This window comes from Vicugna pacos, chromosome 24, assembly GCF_048564905.1.
Source record: "Vicugna pacos chromosome 24, VicPac4, whole genome shotgun sequence".
Classification (NCBI taxonomy): domain Eukaryota; kingdom Metazoa; phylum Chordata; class Mammalia; order Artiodactyla; family Camelidae; genus Vicugna; species Vicugna pacos.
In genome coordinates, this window is record NC_133010.1 from 22,340,080 (window position 1) to 22,362,605 (window position 22,526).

At 32.9% G+C, this 22,526-nt stretch overlaps 1 protein-coding gene across 1 annotated transcript in view; it reads left to right on the plus strand.

The window, feature by feature from the left end:
* SMCHD1 (structural maintenance of chromosomes flexible hinge domain containing 1) overlaps nt 1–22,526 on the plus strand; it is a 114,852-nt gene that overhangs the window by 71,982 nt on the left and 20,344 nt on the right. Inside the window, exons 31-42 of the mRNA XM_031690252.2 lie at nt 1,373–1,452; nt 1,694–1,851; nt 3,127–3,242; nt 4,039–4,103; nt 11,676–11,763; nt 12,376–12,507; nt 13,636–13,785; nt 18,184–18,310; nt 18,480–18,599; nt 19,794–19,879; nt 20,477–20,599; nt 21,986–22,176. Coding sequence (XP_031546112.1) covers nt 1,373–1,452; nt 1,694–1,851; nt 3,127–3,242; nt 4,039–4,103; nt 11,676–11,763; nt 12,376–12,507; nt 13,636–13,785; nt 18,184–18,310; nt 18,480–18,599; nt 19,794–19,879; nt 20,477–20,599; nt 21,986–22,176 — 1,436 coding nt within the window. The remainder of the gene's footprint in view (nt 1–1,372; nt 1,453–1,693; nt 1,852–3,126; nt 3,243–4,038; nt 4,104–11,675; nt 11,764–12,375; nt 12,508–13,635; nt 13,786–18,183; nt 18,311–18,479; nt 18,600–19,793; nt 19,880–20,476; nt 20,600–21,985; nt 22,177–22,526) is intronic.

Sequence of the window (22,526 nt, forward strand, 5' to 3'; positions counted from 1 at the left end):
TGACTTAGGATCTAGCAGGGGCTTTGAATGCCTGGTACAAAGTTGAAGGCCCTTCTGCGAGGGGAAAGGGGAAGAAGCTGCCAGTCCTTTGCAGAGTTGTATTTTGACAAGTCTCTTCTTTTGGTTGAAGGGAATTCATTTGTCTCATCCAGGTTGTTGCCAGGCAACACGGAAGAGAGCTCCTGGGATTGTATTCAGCCGGACTTGGGCATTCGTCCACATTTTATAATTTTAGAGAATGGGAACAGTTTATGTTATGTAAATACACAATTTTCTTGAAATTAATCCATTAGTTCATTAAGAATTCCAGTAGGAATTTACCAGGACCCAACAAGTTGATTTTAAAAGCCATATAGGAGGTTAAAGTGCCAAGAATGACTTGTGATCCACGTGGATTTGTTTTCAAAGTAAAGTAATCAGGGTCAGAGGTCTTATGCCTGTCAAAAAAGACTGCAGTATTGCTGCTATATAGCATAAAATAGAAGACTTACCTCTGGCTTAGCCACAAAGATTTAGGACTAGATGGAAGAAATACTTTGAGAAAGATGGGTTGAGAGAAGATGGATTGGAAGGTAAGTGAGACAGGTACAAATACAGGACTTTTAGTATTTCAATTACTCCTTCTCATTTTTGTCTCACCAGCTGTTGCATTCTTTGTCTGCATAATTACCTAATCTTTAAGTTCTTCTAAATAGAAATTAGATATTAGGGTTTAGGGGAGAGTCTGATATACTGCTGCCATTTACTGCAGATTGACTTTCGTTCTTAATGCTTGCTTCTGGGAGAGTGATTATTTTCTACACCAAATAAGAGTATGATCTAGCTTTTAGAGAAGCATCTGCAAAAGGCTGACTCTTCTAACCAATGATTAGGAAATGTGGCCACTGATTCCAAATTACTTGAAAGTAAAAACTTGGTTATCACTACAAAGGTAATATTGCAACAAAGATTTAAAAAGCACATCTGAGTAAATGTCCTAAGAGAAAGGTGAAGTAACAATGGATATAGTATTATGCCGTGACTTATAATTATGTATGTATATTTGTTTATTTCTCCTGTGCTGTCTCCCACAACCCCCCAGTTTTGGAATACACCTTCATTGTTTGTATGACCAAACTTCACTTGGTACATCAATGGTATTGAAACAGTGAACATTGAATTCTGCAACATCATAATTGAAATACATGAAATTCTAGTTTAATTGATCAGTATGTGTGATGCCTTTGGATTATGTGATCACAATATTATTTCAGTTCAAATTAGAAAATTTTAGATTTTAGAAGTGTGTGCAAATAGAGGTTTTTAAATAGTAATAGAAGAAAAGAATTTGATTCCTAGAATTTTCTAATTAACTGTTTTGTTTTGCTTCTAGCTCACTCCTGCAAACCAACAGCATAAAACCGATGAAAGGGGCAGGGCTAATTTGGGAGTGTTCAGTGTTTATGCTCCTAGGTAAGAACTGAAAGTTTGATAGTTATTGGTATTATAGAGATTGATTTTTTGTTATTACTTGATGAAGTTTAGACTAATAGCTAGCCTTCTACTTAGTGTTAGTCAGGAGTTGGAACTGACAGGATTAGAGAGGGAGAGGTTTCCTAAATGAGTTAAACTTTGTATAAATTGTCTTAGAATTTTTAGTAATAACTAATGCAGTTTAAACCCCTTTCTCCCCTTCCCCCTGTTTTCTTTTTAGAGGAGAACATATTATGCAGGTTAAAGCCATCTATAACAAGAATACTATAGAAGGACCTATAATTAAGTTAATGATTCTTCCAGACCCTGAAAAACCCATTCGTCTCAATGTTAAATATGACCAAGATGCTTCCTTTTTAGCAGGGGGTAGTTTCACCGGTGAGTAATTCAGTTTTAAAATACATTTGTAGTGACAGTCTGCTTTTACATTAGTGGAATAAATTATTTATCCCAAGTGTTCAGCATGATAAAAAAGCAATCATGTTATGGCTTTTTAAATGGCAAGAAAAGTACATTTGACTTAGGTATATCTTCCCTCACCCCTATATCCTACATTCCTTTAATGGTTAAGAATGAACTAAAAGTTCATACATAAACTGATAGCTTAAGGTAATTCAGTTTGTGTTTGTTCTTTCACTGAATTGTGAAATTCTGCAGAAGTGTGAACTGCTAAATGTCAAGAACTGTATGGGTATGTTCTACTAAATACGGTGCGATGTTGAACCAAACAGAACTGAGACTGTTCAACTTACTTTGGATGGAAATACATCACATCACAATTTATGATTAAAGATATTTCAGAACAAACATTTGCTAAATACCTACTAATGTCCATCCACTATACTGGGCTCTTAGTTCCAGTGAGTATGACAGTTTTCAGTGAATTCAGTCTAATGTAGGAGACAATCAACTAAGCAAATGATTTCAGTGTAATATGGCACGTACCAAGTCAATAGGAAATAGTATTTGCTTTATAGAGGTAATATTCTTGAAGACTTTGGTTTTCTTGAATGGATGAATTCATATTCATAGTTACAGGGAGTGAAAGAAGCAGACCAGAAAGTTTCGATTGAAATATTAACAATAATTTTAAATAATTAAATTACATATATACATAACCTTTGTACTTGGAGTTTGAAATCTGTTAGGGGAGATAAGACCTATTTCTTGTGATTAAAAAACTGACAGGTAACAAGTGACTATTACAGATGATAAGTATATGGGGACTATTATACATAATAATAGTTTAGCTACCATATGCTATTGAAAATCATAAAAGAAGGTAAACATTGCATTCTCAGAATACATAAAGCGTATAGATTTGTAACTGTTTGGCCTATTCTAGGTTGCTGAGTACCCACAGTCCAACCCTTTTCATCTTGCATGGCAGACTGTGACAGTAAGACAAAGGACTGTTGATGGCAGAGACGTATTTATTAGATTTCTGTGGGAAATTTAGCACTAGAGAGTTATCTGTCATGATTAATGAGTTCTATGAACAAACTGTTGGGGAAGACTAAAGAATAGTTTTATTTCTCCATCAGAATTTTATTAACGTTTAAACAAGATGTATGCCCTAAGACATAAAATTATTTAGCCAAATCCACTAATTGAACTAGAAAGAAAATAATTTTTTAATGTTCACCATTACAGATTTTATGATTACTGTTATTTCTGAAGATGACAGTATCATTAAAAATATTAATCCAGCACGTATTTCCATGAAAATGTGGAAACTGTCTAACAGTGGGAACCGGCCACCAGCAAATGTGAGTCATAGAAAGCATTTCAGAAATTAAAAATAGCTCTTATATTTACCATAAAATTAAATGTAATTTAATGTAAAAATGCAGTGTGTCTATACTGGAGAGCTAGAAAGTAACTCATTCCATCACTTGGGATTTTAAAAAAATACATCTGAGTATGTTTCAAAAGTATATCTGGGAGAACAGTAGCACAAGGCAAAAAAACCCACTGAATATCACAATGAGGTAATATAGAAAGAAATGTGATTGAAAGAGACATGATGGATAGACTGCAGAGTAAAGGAGCATAGAGTGGAGAGAACAGTTTGAGAGTCTAAAGCAGCGTAGTCAAGTAGAAATACAACACTAGCCACAGATGATGTTTAACTAGTAGCCACATTAAAAGTGAAAAAAGAAAAAAGTAAAATTAATTTTAATATAGTTTTAACCTAATATGTCAAAAATAACCATATCAACATGAACTCAGTATTTTAAAATTTGCTAATGATACTTTACTTTCTTGTACCAAGTCTTTGAAATTTGATATATATTTTATGCTTACAACCCCAACAAGCTGTTATCTTAAAATTATGTTACCACTGTAACTATCTGTTGTGTGTCCTTTAATGACTGTATGGTAATCTCACTATGGTGTCATACATGCATTGTAAAGGAATGTGTGTGTGTGTGTGTGTGTGTATTTATCAATCCTAATGTGATCTGGATTCACATTTGATGAAGGTAACATAAATTTTCATCCTCAATGTACTGTGTTAACTTTGTGATTTATCGTTCCCCACTTCTTTCCTACTTCTTCTAGGCAGAAACATTTAGCTGTAATAAAATAAAAGATAATGACAAGGAAGATGGCTGCTTCTACTTCAGGTATTTCTCAAATCATTTCATATTTTTATGCATTTTTTGTTACAAAGTTAATCATCCTTGGCAACATTTGCCTTCTCAGGTAGAATAGGGAAAAATAATTCATGATTGAATACAAAATGTTAGTATCTCTTAATTTTTTGGTCAGGAAATTTTTTGAAAAAATGTTTTGTTTGTCTGTAAACGTTGTAAAAAGGTTTTGGGAAAGACTGTTGTGATAGATACACTTGCTTTCAAAACTATCAAAAACAGCAGAGGAATTACGTTGTCAGAGCACTTTGTAATATCTTATTTTATAGGGATTTCTATAATCCTAAACTTAAGGTTTTACAAAGTAAAAAAGCTGAACTAGTGTTTTATTAACTATTTGACTTTGAGTGTTGCTTCTTTATTCTGGACCTGTACTTTGAAATCTGAAAAATTGTTTTGAATAGATGATGTCTAAGGTTTTTCTTACTTATTTATTAGAAATGTCTTTTTTGCTTTTGGACTAATAATTGATTTGTTTTATTTCTTTAAATATATTAGTCTCTTAAGCCTAGTATAGAAAACAGAAGATATAATTGTAAACTGTTGTTAACATTACTACCAGCATTTACGATTGCATGTGTATTTACCTTCATTGAGATCTTTATTTTTACGTGTGGCTTTAAGTTACTGTCTATATTTCTTTCATTTAACCTTACAGGACCCTCTTAAACATTTCTTCTGGCCCAAGTCTCGTGGTAATAAACTCCTTTAGCTTTTGTTTATCTGAGAATGTTGTGATTTCTCCTTTACTTTTGAGGGACAAAAAAGTAAAGTTTTTTCAGTTTTGCTGGATGTAGGATTCTTGGTTGACTGTTTCTTTCTTTTAGGACTTTGAAAACATTGGCCCACAGCCTTCTTGCTTCCAGACTGTCGGATGAGAAAGCTGATCATCTTATTAATGATCTCTTGTATATAATAGATTCACCTTTCTCTTGCTGCTCTCAATATTCTCTCTTTTTTATCCTATGAAAGTTTGATAATGTGTCTTGGTGTGGGTCTCTTTGAATTTATCTTACTTAGAATTCCTTGAGCATCTTGGATATTTATGTTCATGTCTTTCATCAAACTAGGGAAGTTTTCACTCATTCTTCAATATTCTCTCTGCCCTCCCCTTCTCTCTTTTCTCCTTGAACTCCCACGATGTGTTTATTGGTCCACTTGGTGATGTCTCAGGTGATGTCCTTAGGCTCACTTCACTTTCCTTCAGTCTTTTTTCTTTTTGTTCCTCAGACTATAATTTCCACTGTCTTATCTTCAAGTTTGCTAATTCTTCCACCTGCTCAAATCTGCTTTTCAATACATGAAGTAAAATTCTCACTTCAGTTATTGTACTTTTCAGCTCTAGAATTTGTTTTTGGTTTAAGTTTTCTAATCTCTTTATTGGTATTTCCTTTTTTTTTCATACATGATTTTCTTGACATTTTCACATCTCCCTTTAGTTCTTTGAGGATCTTTAAGGTAGTTGTTTTAAAGTTTTTGTCTAGTATATTAGCTACCAGGTATTTTTCAGGGACAATTTTGGTTGGCTTATTTTTTCCTTTCAATGGCCCATACTTCTCCATTTCTTTGTTTACCTTGCGATTTGTTGTTGTTGAAAACTAGACATTTGAATCTAATAATGTGGTAACTCTGGTTGAGATGCTTTGCCTTCTCCAAGGTTGCTGGTTATTGTTTTGGATTTTTTGTTTGTTCATTTTTAAATTGTTGAAGGCTGTTTCTCTGCCACAGATCAGGCTTAGGTGTAAACTTAAGGTCTTTTTGGGTCTTTTCTGAGCCTTTTTCCTGAGCAAGTGAGGTCACTTTCTGATTTTTCCCATGTATGCAGTATTTTTTGTTTGTTTGTTTGCTTTTAATGTCCTTTAATGTCTGGCTTCCAAAAAGAGAAAAATGAAGAGGGGCAGGAAAGAGTGCTGGCCCTTTAAATCCTCCTAGGAGTTGCTTAATCTGGAGGATGTAGGTCTTGGAACGTTGTGGGTTAGTGCAGTAACAGTGGCTGCTAGCATTTTTGTTGTAACTCTGTAATCAGAAACAGCAAACAGAATCTGTATTCCCAATATTGGGAGGATAGGATCCACTTTTGCCTACCCTGGTTCTTGTGAGCACCATACAGACTGCTCCAGGAACATGTACAGAGCTACCTGCTGTGGGGCTGGGAGGTGGGCAATGAGTAGCTGATACTGTGTATGCTAAGAGCTGAAATTGAGTAAAATTAACTAGAATTTACCATCCAGGTCTTCCAGCTTTCTGGAAGTGGCAAGCTTTCAATAGCCTCCAGGTTTCCAAAATAGATTATACTGGTGCCGTCATTGTCTAGATGGGGAGACAGATTCCTGATGCTACCTACTTCTTGCCATCTTTTCAGAATCCTCTCTAAGGTTTCTCTTATTTTAAAAATTATTCGAATCATCATCAGTAGGTTCAGAATGTTCATTATATTAGTTCAGTTCTTTTTCAGACTAACTGTACTGAAGGACTACTTTTTGTTTTTTAAAAAATTTCTAATCTGTCATAGACTGATGGGTTTTGTGTGTGTGTGTGTATGTGATTTTGTACTTTATTTTTTATTGCAGTATAGTTGATTTACGATGTTGAATTAGTTGCAGGTGTACAGCAAAGTGATTCAGTTATATATATCAGTTAAATATATGTATACACATGTATATGTACATTCTTTTTCAGATTCTTTTCCATTATGAGTTATTAACAAACTACTGAATATAGTTCCCTGTACTGTACAGTAGGTCCTTGTTTTTTACCTTTTTTATATATAGTAGTTTGTAATATGTTAATCCCAAATTGCCAGTTTATCCCTCCCTCCCTTCATTTTTTTAAAGTTCTTTCAGTGTGCACTTGTCAAGGCAATGTCAGATTACTATATGTGTTTCTAAATACTCTTGAGTTTTGTTTTCTTGTGACAGACCAGTAACAAATATGAAGTTTTAAATATTTGCACACTCATCTGTGAATAATGATGAAGTTTATTACTTTCTAGTCCTTAGACATTTTATTTCTTTTTCTTACCATATTGCACTGGCTATATCTTACAGTAAAATGTCAAATGGATGTGATAAGAGTGATTATTCTAATATCATTCCCAGTCCAAAGGGGACGTTTCAGCATTTTACCCATAACTGTGATGTTGGCTTTAGGGTTTTTATTTTGGTGTCTCTATTAGATTGGTCATTTGTAATCATTACTAAAAGAATTATTGTTTATCATGAATTGACATTAGATGATGACATTTCATCATCTATTGAGGTAATATATAATATTTTCCCTCTTTCTCAGTGTGATAAATTACAGTACATTATTTTTCCGAACGTTCATTTAGCCTACCTTGCATTATTGGAATAAATGCAATTTTATCATGATGTATTACTTCTTTTATATATAAGTGGATTTGTTTTGCTGATATTTTGTTTGGGATTTTTCCATCTACATTAATGGGTCAAGGTTGCCTGGATTTTATGTGTATCTATTTTCTTTCCAGGTTTGATATCTAGGTCATGTATGCCTCACAAAAATAATTAGAAGAAGTGATCCCTAGGTCTTAGTTTATTCTCTGGAAGATCTTGTGTAAGAATGTCATCGTTTCTTCCTTAAATCTTTTGTAGATTTCATTAGTGAAGCCATCTGAGCCTGGCGTTTTTTGAGAGAAAGGTGATAGTTATGCATTAATTTTCTTCAAATACAGCAATTACAGAACTATTTGTATTTCTTGTGTCATCTATGGTCAGTTTTGGTAACTTGTAATCTTCTAAGAATTTTTCAGTTTTATCAACTTTCTAATTTGTTGTTCATGATATTTTGTATTGCTTGTAGGATCTGTAGTTCTCTTTTTTATTACAACGTATGTAACAAATTCATATAGGCAATAGTACTGACATTTTAATTAACTGCTCTCTTTTTCTCTCATGCTTTTCTTTGTCACTGCAATGGTAGCTGACTCTTCATAGCCTAAGAACACAGTAACATACTCTGGTACAGCATAATATATAGTCACTTAGAATGCAGTGTGACTGATGTTGATCTCTCATTCTTGACATCGGTTATTTGAATTTCTTTTTGTTGCTTATTTAATCTTATCAGGATATTTCAATTTTGTAGGTCTTTTCAAAGAACCTGCTTCTGGCTTTTTAAAACTTCCTGAGATGATTGCTTAGCTCATTTATTTTCACCTATATATACATATATGTGTGTGTCTGTACATACACATGTGTACATAACTAAGTATTCGTATATATGTATATATAGCTATAAATTTCCATCTGATCATGGCTTTAGGAATAGTCACAAGTGTTTTTACATTGTATTTTCATTATTATTTGCATCAAGATATTTTCTAATTTTCGTTGTGATTTCATCTTCTACCCATGGCTTATTCAGAAATAGATTGTTTAATTTCTAAATTATGGGATTTTCTTACTCTCTTCTATTTAGTGATTTCTAACTTAATTCCACTGTGGTCAGAGAGCCTACCGTGTATAATTTGAATCCTTTGAAGTTAGTTGACATTTGTTTTTATAGTATGTGTATATAGTCAATATTTGTACATATTCCATGTGGACTAGAAAATGTATACTGCATTTGAAGTATAGTCTTTATGTTTATTAGGTCAAAGTCTAGTCATTTTGTTTGATTTTTCTATCTACATACTGCTATTTCTATATACATATAGAAAAATATGGTCTGCTTTCCTAGCAGTGTGGTAAATCTCCTAGTATGAGTGTGGATTTGCCTATTTTCTCTCAGTTTTGTCAGTGTTTACTTACTCCATATTTTGAGTCTATTTTATTATTTACTTTCAGACTTAGATTATTGCATTTTCCTGGCAGATTTTTTTTTAATAATTTGTGTTTTAATTGAAAAGTTTAGATACTACATATAATTATGACAGTGCTTGCTTTTGAATCTATTACTATTTTTTATTTAATCCAACTATTCTTATTTTCTATTCCTCATCGACTTAATATTTATGTAAAATTTTTTTCTTTTACTATTTTCTCTTTCTCTCTCTCTCTCTTTCAGCATACATAGTTGACATACCAATGTCTAAAAGATAATTCACATTTTGTACCCTCTTCTTGGTCTGTGCATGAATCTTAGAACACTTAAACTCCATTTTCTCTCTCCCAAATTACTTACCTTTGTGGTTGTGTATATTAAATGCACTGGTGCATTATTATATAGTCAGTGTTCATTTAGATCTACTGACTCATTTATCCTTTCTGTGAACCTTCAAATCACAGCTTTCCTCTGGGATCATTTTCCATCAGAGGAAGTTCCTTTCTAGTGCACAGCTGCTGGTGACAGGTTATCTCATTTTTACCTGAAAATGTGTTTATTCCAACTTCATATTTGAAAAATGTTTTCCTGGACATGGTTTTCTGGGTTGTCAGTTTCTTTCTTAACAGCACTTTCAGGCCACCCATCAGTATCCCATCATCTCTTTTGAGAAATTGATGATCATTCTTAACTGTTGTTATCTTGAAAAGTAATTATTTCTCCTATTTAAATTTTTTGGGGGGGTGGGAGATAATTCAGTTTGTTCGTTTTTATTTTTGGAGGAGGTACTGGGGATTGAACCCAGGACCTCATGCATGCTAAGCATGCACCCTACCACTTGAGCTATAGCCTCCCCCTCAAAGCACACATTTTACCTTTTTTGTTTGTTTGTTTTATGGGGGTGTAATTAGGCTTATTTATTTACTTATATTTGGAGAAGGTACTGGGGGTTGAACCCAGGACCTTGTGCATGCTAAGCATGTGCTCTACCACGTGAGCTCTACCCCCCCATGTCTTCTTTTTTGGTTCCTATGAGTTTGGTTCTCGCCAGTTTCATTGGGACATGCGTATGTGTGGATTTCTTTTTATTTATCTCATTTGATTTTCGCCAGCTTTGAATTTGTGGTCTTTGTTCAGTTCTTTAAAATTGTTAGCCGTTATTTCATCAAATACCGCTTCTGCCTCATTTTTTCCCTCTTCTCCTGACACTCTTAATTACATGCACATTTGTCCTTCTTATAGTATTCTCTCTTAGCCTCTTTGTGCCACATTTTTTTCTCTTTTCATTCTAGATTTTGCTTCTCAACTACCTTCAGTTAATCTCTATTCACTGGTGTCTATTTGCTGTTCAGTTCACCTTTGCATTATCCATTTCTGGTTGGTATTTTTAGTTTGCTTTTTTTTCCCAAAGGATCCAGTTCGTTGTTGGAATTCTTAGTCTTGTCTTCTATGACTCTGAGCAGTGATCAAAATTTATTAAATCTGTCTAGAGTTCCTTTCAGTCTGTTTTGATTGTCTCTTTTCTGTTGGTTTTCATTCTAATTCTTGCCTCTGCATGAGTCTGTTTGTTTGGTTTTTACCATACATTTTATTTATGAATATTTGTAGAAATAACTTAAAGTCTAAGATGTTAATCTTTCTCCAGATACAGTTTACGTTTACTTCTGTCCATTGTCTGAGCCACTAGTGGTCTGTTATCATTTCAGTCCATGTTCAGAGATTGAGATAATTCAAAGCTGAGTTGCTTTTCCCTTGGGATCCTGTCTACTTTAGGTCCACCTCTGCTCCTAGAATGTTCTCCCAGGAGTCAAGCAGCCTTACACATGAAACTCACCTCCCAGAGTCTCCCCACTGTCTTACATCCTGCTGAGTCATTTTTCACTCTGGCTTATGATCTCTCAAACATCTTCAGGCAAATGTCTTTTTTAGTATGGTTGTCTTCATCAGGAAGGATTGGTCTGCCATTTGGAAGCAGAAGTCTTATTTCATTCTTACTAAAACTTTATTAGGAATTATCCCTAGAGAAACATGGCTTAGAGAAAGGCTACATAATTTTCTCCAAGATTGTGTATGTGTTGCAGTGCAGAATACCATTTCAGATATATATTAAAAGCCTTTGTTTACTGCATTATGCCAGTATTTTGAGAATATGAATGACATGCAGAGCCACCTTAGAGATCATGAACCACACTGCACATATCAGCCAAGGTATACCGTAGAATGTCATTCAGATAATCATTGTGTTTGTGACCAAAATATTCTACAAGACTGTCTCTTATTAGATACTGTGTTCTTTATTGGTAATTAAATCACAATAAATGTTTAATATAGAGAGAGTTAAATATTTAGAATAGTACTTGAATGGAAAACAAAGCAATATAAAAAGATCAGGATATTCTTTACTTTCCGAAATGCAAGACTGAGTTGGAAATTTGGGTAGAAATTAAGCAAAATTCACTTGATACATAATTCATTGGTTTTTGTGCTTACTACTCTGTCAACCTTATATTGCTATTCTTTCCTTTTTGCCACATCCAGCGTTTGTGTTCTAGATGTTTTGTGAAAGAGTGTCCAGGTAAGAGAGATCCAGAATTAAGCTTGATAATGCAGGAAATACTTGGTGAATGAAGGTGAATCTAGTAATAGTAACTCTCTTCTTTCTCATTTACTTTTTGTTCAAGAAACAGCAATGTTAATGCTTTGAATTTCTTCCCCTCCGTTTAAAAGTTATCAGTGATCTTATCTTTCTTTTTAACTTAGGGATAAAGCAATTCCTAACAAAGTGGGAACATATTGTATCCAGTTTGGCTTTATGATGGATAAAGCAAATATTCTTAATAGTGAACAGGTTTGTTTACTCCTTTTATACATTGCAGTTAGCTTTAGCTTCCCATTTTCTTGCTTTGTTGAGATATGTTTTGTTTAAAATTGGATTAATTATTGGATGAAAAGTATAAATAATGCCATCTTCAGCAATTTTAGAATAAATATATATAAGTTATGCTGATTAATTTGACCTGATGCAAAAGTTACCTTTCCATCCCCCTGTATATCAAGGACTCAATTAGTCAACATTTTAATCTATATTGTGGTAAGGTTGCTCCAATCATACGTGAAAATTTTTCAGTTAATAACATTTCAAGTACTAGGATTCTGGATAATGAAGTTTAAGGTAGTTTTAACATACACCATCTCCATTCATTATCATTAGTGCACTAAATTTTTAAAAATTGCCTGTGTTTTTAAGTGTTTCTATATTTGTTCTTAGATGGTTAACAGTCAAAAATTAATCTGATATGCCTTTTATCCTGCATTTTTTAAAGTTTTAAGAGTTTATTGGAGGTACGTTTTAAAGTAATATTTCCTTTCATTTATTATGTGCTCTCTATTTCTTCTCTTCCTCTTTAAATACTAAACCATCAGTGTATTGTTAATCAGAATGCTTCTTTTGTTTTGTAAGATTATAGTTGATGTTCTGCCTAATCAACCTGTGAAGTTAGTTCCTGAAATTCAGCCAGCTACACCAGCTGTTTCAAATGTTCGCTCGGTTGCCAGTAGGACCTTGGTCAAAGATTTATACCTTCATATCACGGTAATGTTTATTTACTTCCAAATTACAAAGAGTAACAACAAAAATTATTCCTAGTTTAAGAGTGTAGGGTAGTTATTACAGAATCAGATCTTGATTATTCAGTTAAGTTTATAGGAAAGATTTGTGCAGATGAATGAAATATTTATAAATATCTTTATACTTGAATACAAATAGAGAATAAATAATTTTATATGTAAAATAAATCCAGATATGCTAAGTAGAAATGACTCATGCAGAAACCTTTCATAATTTATACCCTTAAAAAAGGTACTTTTATTATACTTTATACCCCTATTTCATGTATGTATTTTGAATGTGTGGGAAGTAAGTTGATTCCTCAAGGTCCACTTCACTGAGGGCAGAAGGTAATTAAGTATTTATTTTGAAGAGATCTACTCCCATGACTTATACTGAGCTCCTCAAAGCTTCTGGTTACCCAGAGAGTAAGCAGCAATAGGGCTGCCAAGAACATTAACAAAAACACATAAAACACTTTGGCAGGACTTCATCTTTATGAAGAGTTTGGCTGATGGAATACGTAACTAACTCCTATTTTCTTGTTTTAGACACAAAAGTTGTTCTTAAACTAATCTTCCATAGATCAGTACATAGGTGCTGAAGTTACATAACAGATTTTTTTTTTAATTTTCTGATTCATTTCAACTTCATTTCATCTATCCAAGACCAAATAAAATGCAACATCTTATCCCATTTCTAGTAGATCTAGGATTGATGCTTTGCTGTTATTATCCCATAAAAAAACAAAAAGAGTAAAAGGAGTTGCTATGTCAGGGTCTTGCTGTGTCAGAATGTTCTGGGTTCTTATTGCCTTGGGGAACAGCCCCAGCTTGACCCCCTTCCTGTATAGATAAGGACACATTTTTAAATGGGAGTCCTTTTAATACAGCAAGTTGGGAGCCATTGTATTAGATGGAAGCCTCTGGTTCTTTTATGGTTTCTGGGATTTTCTGCCTGTAGAACACTTACTCTGAGAATTAAATTCTGTATTTAGAGTAACAAATATTTGGGGCTTTACAAATTGGTCATATTTCTGATTTGTACATGTCCTTCGTTGGATTTATTCTTCTTTCCACTTCCAATTGGTTACTTTCCATTGTTTACTTTCAGGATGCCTACAACAATCGTACTGGAATTGATTTGGTTGGCACTGTAACGGCTACCATCAAAGGTTCTAATGAGGAAGACGACACACCACTCTTTATTGGGAAAGTGAGAACACTTGAATTTCCCTTTGTGAAAGGTTCAGCTGAAATCACGGTAATTTTTTTTCTTTTGGTAGATAAGTTTTCTATATTTAATAGTTGAAACTGCAGTGTTATAGTACCTGTTCTTTTATATGTGTAACTCTGAAGATGTTCTAATATAGCATTAAATTGGAAAGTCAGCTGAAATATTTTGTGATATTACTCTAAGCTATTACACATTGAACCCAGGATCACTGTTACTACTGGAAAGACTCTCTTTTTCCCTGTGGATGACTCTTTTCTGTGATTATAGTGATTTTTAACGTCAGTGACAAAATGATATTTATGTTTCATTGAAAAGCTACCATTCTATGGATAGAAATAGGATAATGCATAGCCTAGGTAAAAACATACACGTAAGGTGTGGGGAGGGTATAAGCTCAGTGGAAGAGTGCTTGCTTAGCATGCACCAGGTCCTAGGTTCAATCCCCAGCACTTCAATCAATCAATCTAATTACTTCCCCCCAAACCAAAAAAACCAAAGCAATAAAAAATAAAATGTGAACTAAACTTAAAAAAAAAAAAAAGAATCAAGTACATGTATATAAAAATAATTTTTAAAACTCTAAAAAAAGTACGTGTATCAAGAAAAATTTAATAAAATAGCTTGTCTATGTTCATTTTTTCCAAAATAGAAATAACTTTACTTACATAAAAAATACACAGTTCAAGAACTTAAAAAGTAATCACTGTATTATCACTCTTCAGAGATAATTGATGATTAACAATTCAGTGTATAATCTTCCACACTTTTCTGTATATACACTAACACTGCATGGATGTCCTGTGTGAATATGATTTACATACATGGCGGAGGGTATAAAATTACACTAATATCATAGAACTGTCCTTTCATGAAAATCTTATTTAACATATCCTTTATACATTTATTTACTAGTAAGTATAAACCTGTGTCATTGTATTGATGCTCACAATTTATTTGATCAATTCAAAGTGAAAATTTAGGGGTTTTTCCCCAAGTCTTGGTAAGTTTTTTGTTTTTTTGTTTTTTGTTTTTTGGGTTTTTTTTTGGGTAGTATGCTCCACTACTGGTTTTAGTTTTTCAGTTTTTTTTGTATATATATTTTTTTTTCAAAGCTTGTTTTTATCACTGTTGCTTCCATCGTCTTTCTTCTATATATATATATATATCCTTTGCACTTACCTGATTGCTAGAAATAGAATTGGAGATAGGGTATGTACATTTTTAGCCTTTTGGTAGGTATTGCCAGTTGCTTTTCAGTTTATATTCCCACCAGAAGTATGCGTATGTTCTCATATTACCAACCCTGAGTAGAATGGTTTTTAAAATTCAACCAAGCTTCCTATAGTTTAAAAAAAATTTTTTTTGTTACTGGGAAAGTTGAACGTTTTTCATGTTTTTGACCTTTGAAGGATTGTCCCTTAACTCTTTTTCTTTTGAATATTCATCCCTGTCTTCCTAATTTTATATTAAAGATGTTAATATTTCTTTGTAATTATGTATTATCTTTTTTCTGAGTTTGTGTTTTAGATTTTAGCTTTGTTTATATTGGAGCAGGAGGAAGGAAGGATTTGTATTCACAGTGGTAGCTCTGGTATTCTTATGGTTTTAATCTTTGATCTTTTTATCTTATTTCAAATTTATTCACTAAATTTTTGAATATCATTTACTGAATAATTCTTCAATGTCTTTTTTGTTGTTATTGCTAGTGTCTAGTTCAGTGCTAATATCACATTGTTTTAACGTTAGGCCTACGACTGGGGAACCCTCCAGCTTGCACCTGGCCTGCTATTAGACTTGGTGGTTCGTCTTGCAGTGACTGACCATTACAGCATTTCTACTTTAGTTTTCAGCACATAAAGTTCTGGAGTTTTCATGTAAATATTTATATTTCTGCTTTATTTGGAGATTTCTAAAGGTCTGGTGATACTGGGCCAGGATTCTCTTAAGACAGCAGGATTTTCCAGTCAGCTGCATCCATGCTACTTTTCATCTCTTGACATTGAGGGCGAGTGTCAGCTGCTACTTATATTTATACTTGTTCTTTTACATGTATTATAGTGGAGGATAAAGTGAAATTTTCTTGAACCCTAACAAAAATTAGGTAATGAAAGCCACATGTTGAAAAACAAAGACATGTTGAACATGCAAAGTGAGTTTGCATTGGAAAAATACACCTAGCCCATTACCTATATGCTGTTTACCTATGTCCTGTTACCTTGGCCCCCCGTAGGCATTTGAAATGACTAACCCTGCTGTACATGTTTCTGACACATCTTACACATTAAGACGGTGACTAAGCTATTCCCCCACAGCTGCATACGGAATCTGAGCTTCATGTCATGCATATGAATTTCCACTAGAGGTTTCCCCATCACAGTGAATAAGCAGAAATCTCTCAGGACCTACTTGGCTCCTGGCCCAAATATTAATTTGGTAGCTCTGGTGAAGGAAGGGCTGTGGAATCTGATGTGTAACAAGCAGGTAGTTCTTATCATAAGGGACATTTAGGAAACACTGGCCCAGAACACGCCTGGTATTTGTAAATGTTCCAAGTTTGCTTGAAAAGAGTATGTACTGCTTTCTTTAAAGTTATAATCTAAATTTATAATTGGTTAAGTTTGTTAATTGTGTTATTCAGATTCTTTATATTATTTGCCTACTTGATCTGGAAATTTCTGAACAAGGTATCTAACTTTATTCTGCTACGTATGTGTCCATTTCTCATATTCCAAGTTCCCATTTGTATATGGATCCAGTGTTGGACTCTTCTATTCTCTTCAGTTCTGTTACTCTGTGTTTCCTTTTTCCTTAATAAATTGTACATCATAGAGTACAAACTGTAAAACTTTGAGTTAGGAAAGATCTCCTTAAATAAGACATAAAGGAAAGATTTTATATTTAACTATATATGAGGATTAATATATTAATATAATATATTGAACATATTTTTAAAACTTCCTAAAGAACTTACTGCAAGTCAGTAAGCAAAAAGACAATCTAGTAGAAAAATAAATGACCAAAAGAATGTGAACAGGCTGTTAATGGAAGAGAAGGTATAAATGACCAATGAAACAAGCATAACCTCAGTACTAATCAGGGGAATGCTGGTTAAAACAATAATTACTGGTTGTTTTTAATACATCATTTTAGGGGGAAAAAAATACTTGATTAATAATAAGTGTTGGCCAAGCATCAGGGGAGCTGGATATTCTTATACGCTAATGATGAGAGGATAAATTGATGTAGCATTTTTAGAGGTATATTTGATAACTACCTATTAAACGTTTAAGAAGTCATTATATTTCTTTCTGTTCTAGAGAACACACAAAAAAGTATTGAAAGATATTTTCTTTGCTGTATTATAAATAATTGCAAAAAATTCTAAACTAAATGTTCATCACCCAGTGAGAGGGTATTATGGTGTATTATGTCTATACTATGTGTAAATGTAAAAAAAAATGATATTTAAACATGGACTTGAATTGATTGACAGGCCAAATTGAGTGTTAAAAGCAAATTGCTAAAGTATAAAGTGTATGTTATATTTTTTAAGTGCAAATAGCTTTATTTTTATATGTGTTTATATTCATGTAAATACACTGAAAACAGCTTTCAGAAACTAAGTGGATTTGGTGGTTAGTTTAATGATGGACTTACAATTTTATTTTGTGGATTGTTCTACAGTGTTCTATCAATTTAGATTTTTAAGAATTTTACTTCTCTGTTAATTTTATTATTGTAGTCTAAAAAACAAAATGCCTACCACCTAATATTCCCTGAAAGACTGAAAAATTGTTTAGGATATAAATTATTTATATTGCATTATTTAATAAGTTGTATACTATGGTCTTAAAGTATATCACAAGTTTCTCTGTGTGTGCATTAATAAAAAAAATATATTTAAGAAAAAAATCTTTAGAGCTTTTCAGGACCTCTTGTTTGGTCACCTGGGACTGGTGGGTCTACTTCCACAGTAACAGCTGTAACTTAAACTCAGCATTGGGCTTTGTGCATTTCTTTGTGATTGTTTTTATAACTTTCACACCATCAGCTGTTTCACACTGCTTCAACTTAAGAGGTTGAAATCAAGATTTTTCTAGTCAAGGTATAAGTGGCTACTGATATTTCTGGTCTGAAAGAAAGCATACTTTTTTCTTGTAATTTTCCATTGTATATATTTTTGGCATAAGCTGTTTATTGATAAGATAAATTGGCTTTCAAACCAGTACCAAAAGGTAAAATTTGTATGTCTTGTGTGGTGCTGCAGATGTTTTAATGCATGCTTAACAAATCTTACAGGTCAGTCGGTTTTGCCTTTTGCCTTTAAAATTTACCACTTACTTGAAAACAAAGCACAGTGAAATGTATAACATTTATAATGCCTTTTTAAGTCCTGTTTTTCCTTACTGCTTTTTTCTCATGCAGAGTCTAGTACTGGCAGAAAGTAGTCCTGGAAAGGATAGCACTGAGTATTTTATTATATTTGAGCCTCGGCTTCCAGCTTTATCAAGCACATTAGAATCATATATCCTACCATTCATGTTTTACAATGGTAAGTTTCTAGGGAAATAGAGAATTAAACTCTTAAGTTTGTGGTACTGTAGATAACTTTGTTTTGCTTTCTGCTTACGTGGGCTTATACTAGTTACCTAGTCATGTTATGACCTTTTGGAAAAATCAATTTAAAAATTGAAGTAAATTATCTAAACTTTTTTCCTTAGATGTTAAGAAGCAGCAACAAATGGCAGCACTTACAAAAGAAAAGGACCAATTATCTAAGTCTATTATAATGTATAGAAGTTTATTTGATGCCAGCAAACAGCTTCTTGATGAGATGAAGTGTAAGTCATTTTGTGTTCAAAGGTAATAAAAAATTATGCTTTTGGGAGTGGTGAGGTAGAAGGTTGAGACCATGAGATGCAAGCATTGTCTTCTTTCCTGGACTTAGAAGTAAACTGCAGAACACAACAGAAAGGTGGTAGTGATGGTTTTATATTACTCATTCGATCTTTTGAAGATGAAGTGTTATTGCGTTTTAAATAAATTTATATCCTGCTTACCTACAAAAAATTGAAATTTTATTAGAAATCTGAATCTTTGGAAATTTAAGGGTTTTGACATAACAATAATAATATTTATATCTAGCTCTAGCATCTGCAAAAGATACTGGATGACAGTATCACTGAGAGGTGATGTGTGATTTAATGTTTAGTTTGAGCCATGGAGCTGTGTGTAGTTTACTTAAAAAAATATCTGCAGCATATCACACTGTGGAGGTGTACAGGGCAGCACATACTGATGGAGAAATGGGTAACTTATTTTGAAGTCAATACATGGAACATTTACTTCAGTTTTTAATTGTGTTTTGTATAACATTAAGGCACTTGCTGAGTTGTGCTCTGTCATCGCTTCCCATCTGTCGGATTTTTTCACTGTGGTTTTTGGCGTCATGATAATTACAAAGTTTTGACTGGTTAACCAATAAATATGTACTGTCTTCATCCAAGTACTCACTTTTGTATATCTATCCAAGGTCAAGGATATTTAGAAGATAATAGGAACTAAGTAGAGTAATGAGGTAATACATAATTTGTAGCACTAAAAAATTTTTTTTCAATAGAGGTACTGGAGATTGAACCTGGGACTTCGTGCATGCTAAGCATGCACTGTACCACTGAGCTATGCCCACCCCTCTAAAAATTATTTTTATAAAGTCCTATTTGTTTCTTATAATAACCTTATACAATTATGTATAAAGTATGTTTAGTCATGTAGATTAAGTAATTTATCCAGAATTACTTGTAATTTGCAATATAATATCATAATACCTCCTTTAGCTGTATTAATTTTGTTTTTCATTTTTGTGTATTGTGAACCTTTCATTTTAGATTTTTAGTTTAATTTTAAATTTCTGAAATAGTCATTATTTTTCATTTTAGCATCAATCATTAGAAGGGAAAAAACAAAAGAGATTCAAAGTACATTTCAAAACTCTATTTTGGGGGCTATCACAAATTGTTTGTTTTTAATTTTAGGCCAAGTTGAAGAAGCAAAATTAAAAGAGACCCAGTTACGAAATGAGCTAAAAACACATAATATTGACATTCCTACAACACAACAGGTACAATTTCCAAGTATATGTGAAAGGTTTTTATTTTTCAGTTAAATTCTAGCCTATAATTTTTTTTAACCACTTTATTTTATTAGGAATGTTATGGGCACTTTTATTTTTGGGTACTAAGCCATATGTTGGTTATCGTCTGGTCACTACTAGACGTTAAAGTGGGCTGACAAAATGATGAAGCGGGCTCTTCTCAAGGAAATCACAGTTTGGTTCTAATCCAGTAAGTTAAATTAATAATACGCCAACTTGAGAATTTGCATTGAAGAGGCCTAAGTAATTATCCCAGGATATGTGATAGCAAAGGAAATGAGAGAAAATAACAAAAGACAACAGATTTTTTTAAAACTTACATTCTTTTATGTGTATAACTTAAGGAGAGATCCTATTATAGGTCATATATTTCTCAGATTAAAAAAAAATCAATGAGGACAGTGCTTTACATTCCTATGGCCATATTCTTTTAAGAAACTGATGCCTGCTTAATAACTTTATGTTCTCAAGTTGTCCACATTGTTGGTTTTTCTCTGCTATTTTCTCTGCCTGGTGTAATAATTGTAATTAACCTTGCAGTTTATTTTTCTTTATAAATTATAGATGCCACACATTGAAGCACTTTTGAAGAGAAAGATATCAGAACAAGAAGAACTAAAGAAGAAACCTAGAAGATCATGTACTCTTCCAAACTATACTAAAGGGAGTGGAGATGTTTTGGGAAAGGTTTGTGTTTAAGCCTTTTAAGAGGCAGTACATTTTATTATCTTCTTTTTGTTTAAAATATGTTTTTAAATTACATTATAATAAAAATGTGTCAGGTTTTTTTGTAGTTTCAGATTTTTTCCAATGAACTGATTGCTCTCATTGCCGTAATAGGGTTTTGGTAAAATTTAAGCTGAAGTGCATAATTAATTCCATAATTCTTTTTACTGTTGAGGGCTGTGTCAGAATTTAACATGTCTTAGTTTAAGCCTTGTGTACTTAGAGATTCTTTCATGTTACATGGCTTTACAGGTAGCCAGGACCTTGACATGTGACTCAAACTACAGTGAGACAACAGAAGAGAGAAAAAGATAGCATTTTTCTGAGTTCTGAGTGTAATTGTTAATGAGTAAATTCTGGGATACTCCTAGAACTTAAGAAAACAAACAAAAAACTTTATACATATTTGCTGCCAAGGGAAAGAATGCCATTCTTATTTCTATTCTTTCCCTCTTTGGTTTTAACTTATGTCAAATGAATTTTATTTTCATTTTTATCCTAACATTATTCAATCCTGAACTTTCTGTTTTATTTTTTTTTCTGGATCAGAATTTCTGTTTGCAGTATTAGTAAGTTCTTTAGCTAGATTCTGGTTCTTTTCTATGTATCTTTTATCATCTCCCAACACCTTCAGTTTTTAATGGTATTAGGGTCTGTGGTATATGTGCTTATGTTTACTTGTTAAACTTCCATCTAATATGCATCTCAACTTTCTGCTTTTACCTCTGTTTTAAAACTTGAGGAAATAGAAACTAAGATACAAAGAGATTTTAAAACTTGTTCAAGGTTATATAGCTAACAAATAAGTATCGGACCCAGGGCTCAAGCCCAGGCATCTGACTCCAGAGTGAACATTATTCTACTTTCACAACCACAGCATGAAATAGGCAGAAGAAACAGTTCTTATTTGTGACATTTAGGTTTCTTAAAAAGATACTGTATTATTATAGTAAAAGACCTACTTAGAAGGGTATGGTATATAACTATATTTAGGTTTAAATGTATTTTATGAATACTTTATTAATTAAGACATACTCCAGTAATAGAGGTATTAAATGTAGAAAAGAAAGTACATTGTTAATTATCGGATAATATGACAAATATTTTTATTTGGTCATTTGCAAAATTTACTGTAGTTTAATCTGTGGAACAGTTTTTTAATAGCAGAAGAGACAGTTTAATATATTTAAGCCAGTAAGTTTTTACAGCTTGAGAATTTTTTGTTAATTCACACGAGTATTTCAAAAAAAGTGTTTTTGCTCCTTAGACTTGGGCTTTTAAAATATTTAATACAAAAGTTAGATATATATAAGAAATTTTTACTTGGTTTTTGAAAATGGGTTACAGATTGCACACCTGGCACAAATTGAAGATGATAGAGCCGCAATGGTTATTTCTTGGCATCTGGCAAGTGATATGGACTGTGTGGTCACCCTGACCACTGATGCTGCACGTCGTATCTATGACGAAACCCAAGGTCGTCAGCAGGTGTTGCCCCTTGATTCTATTTATAAGAAGACTCTTCCAGATTGGAAAAGGTTAGGAAAAAATGAAAGCAATTATTTTTTTTCTGAAATATCTTTTCCATTTTTTTATCAAATCACTGAATTTAAAAATGATTTCTCTAAACGTTGCCTACAACAGAGAAGTGACTCAAATTATCTACATTATTTTTGCCTTCATCACAAATATACATACTTCACTAAGGTCAGTATTACAGTATGTTTGATCATATATGCTGACCACGTTTAAAATGCCAACCAAATGTTGTTTGTATAAATGGCAGATATGCACACATGCACATGCACACACAAACCCAAAACATTTATTTGGCCTTTGTAGCAGGAAGGATGGTAAGATGGCATTATTATTAACAAAATATGGAGCA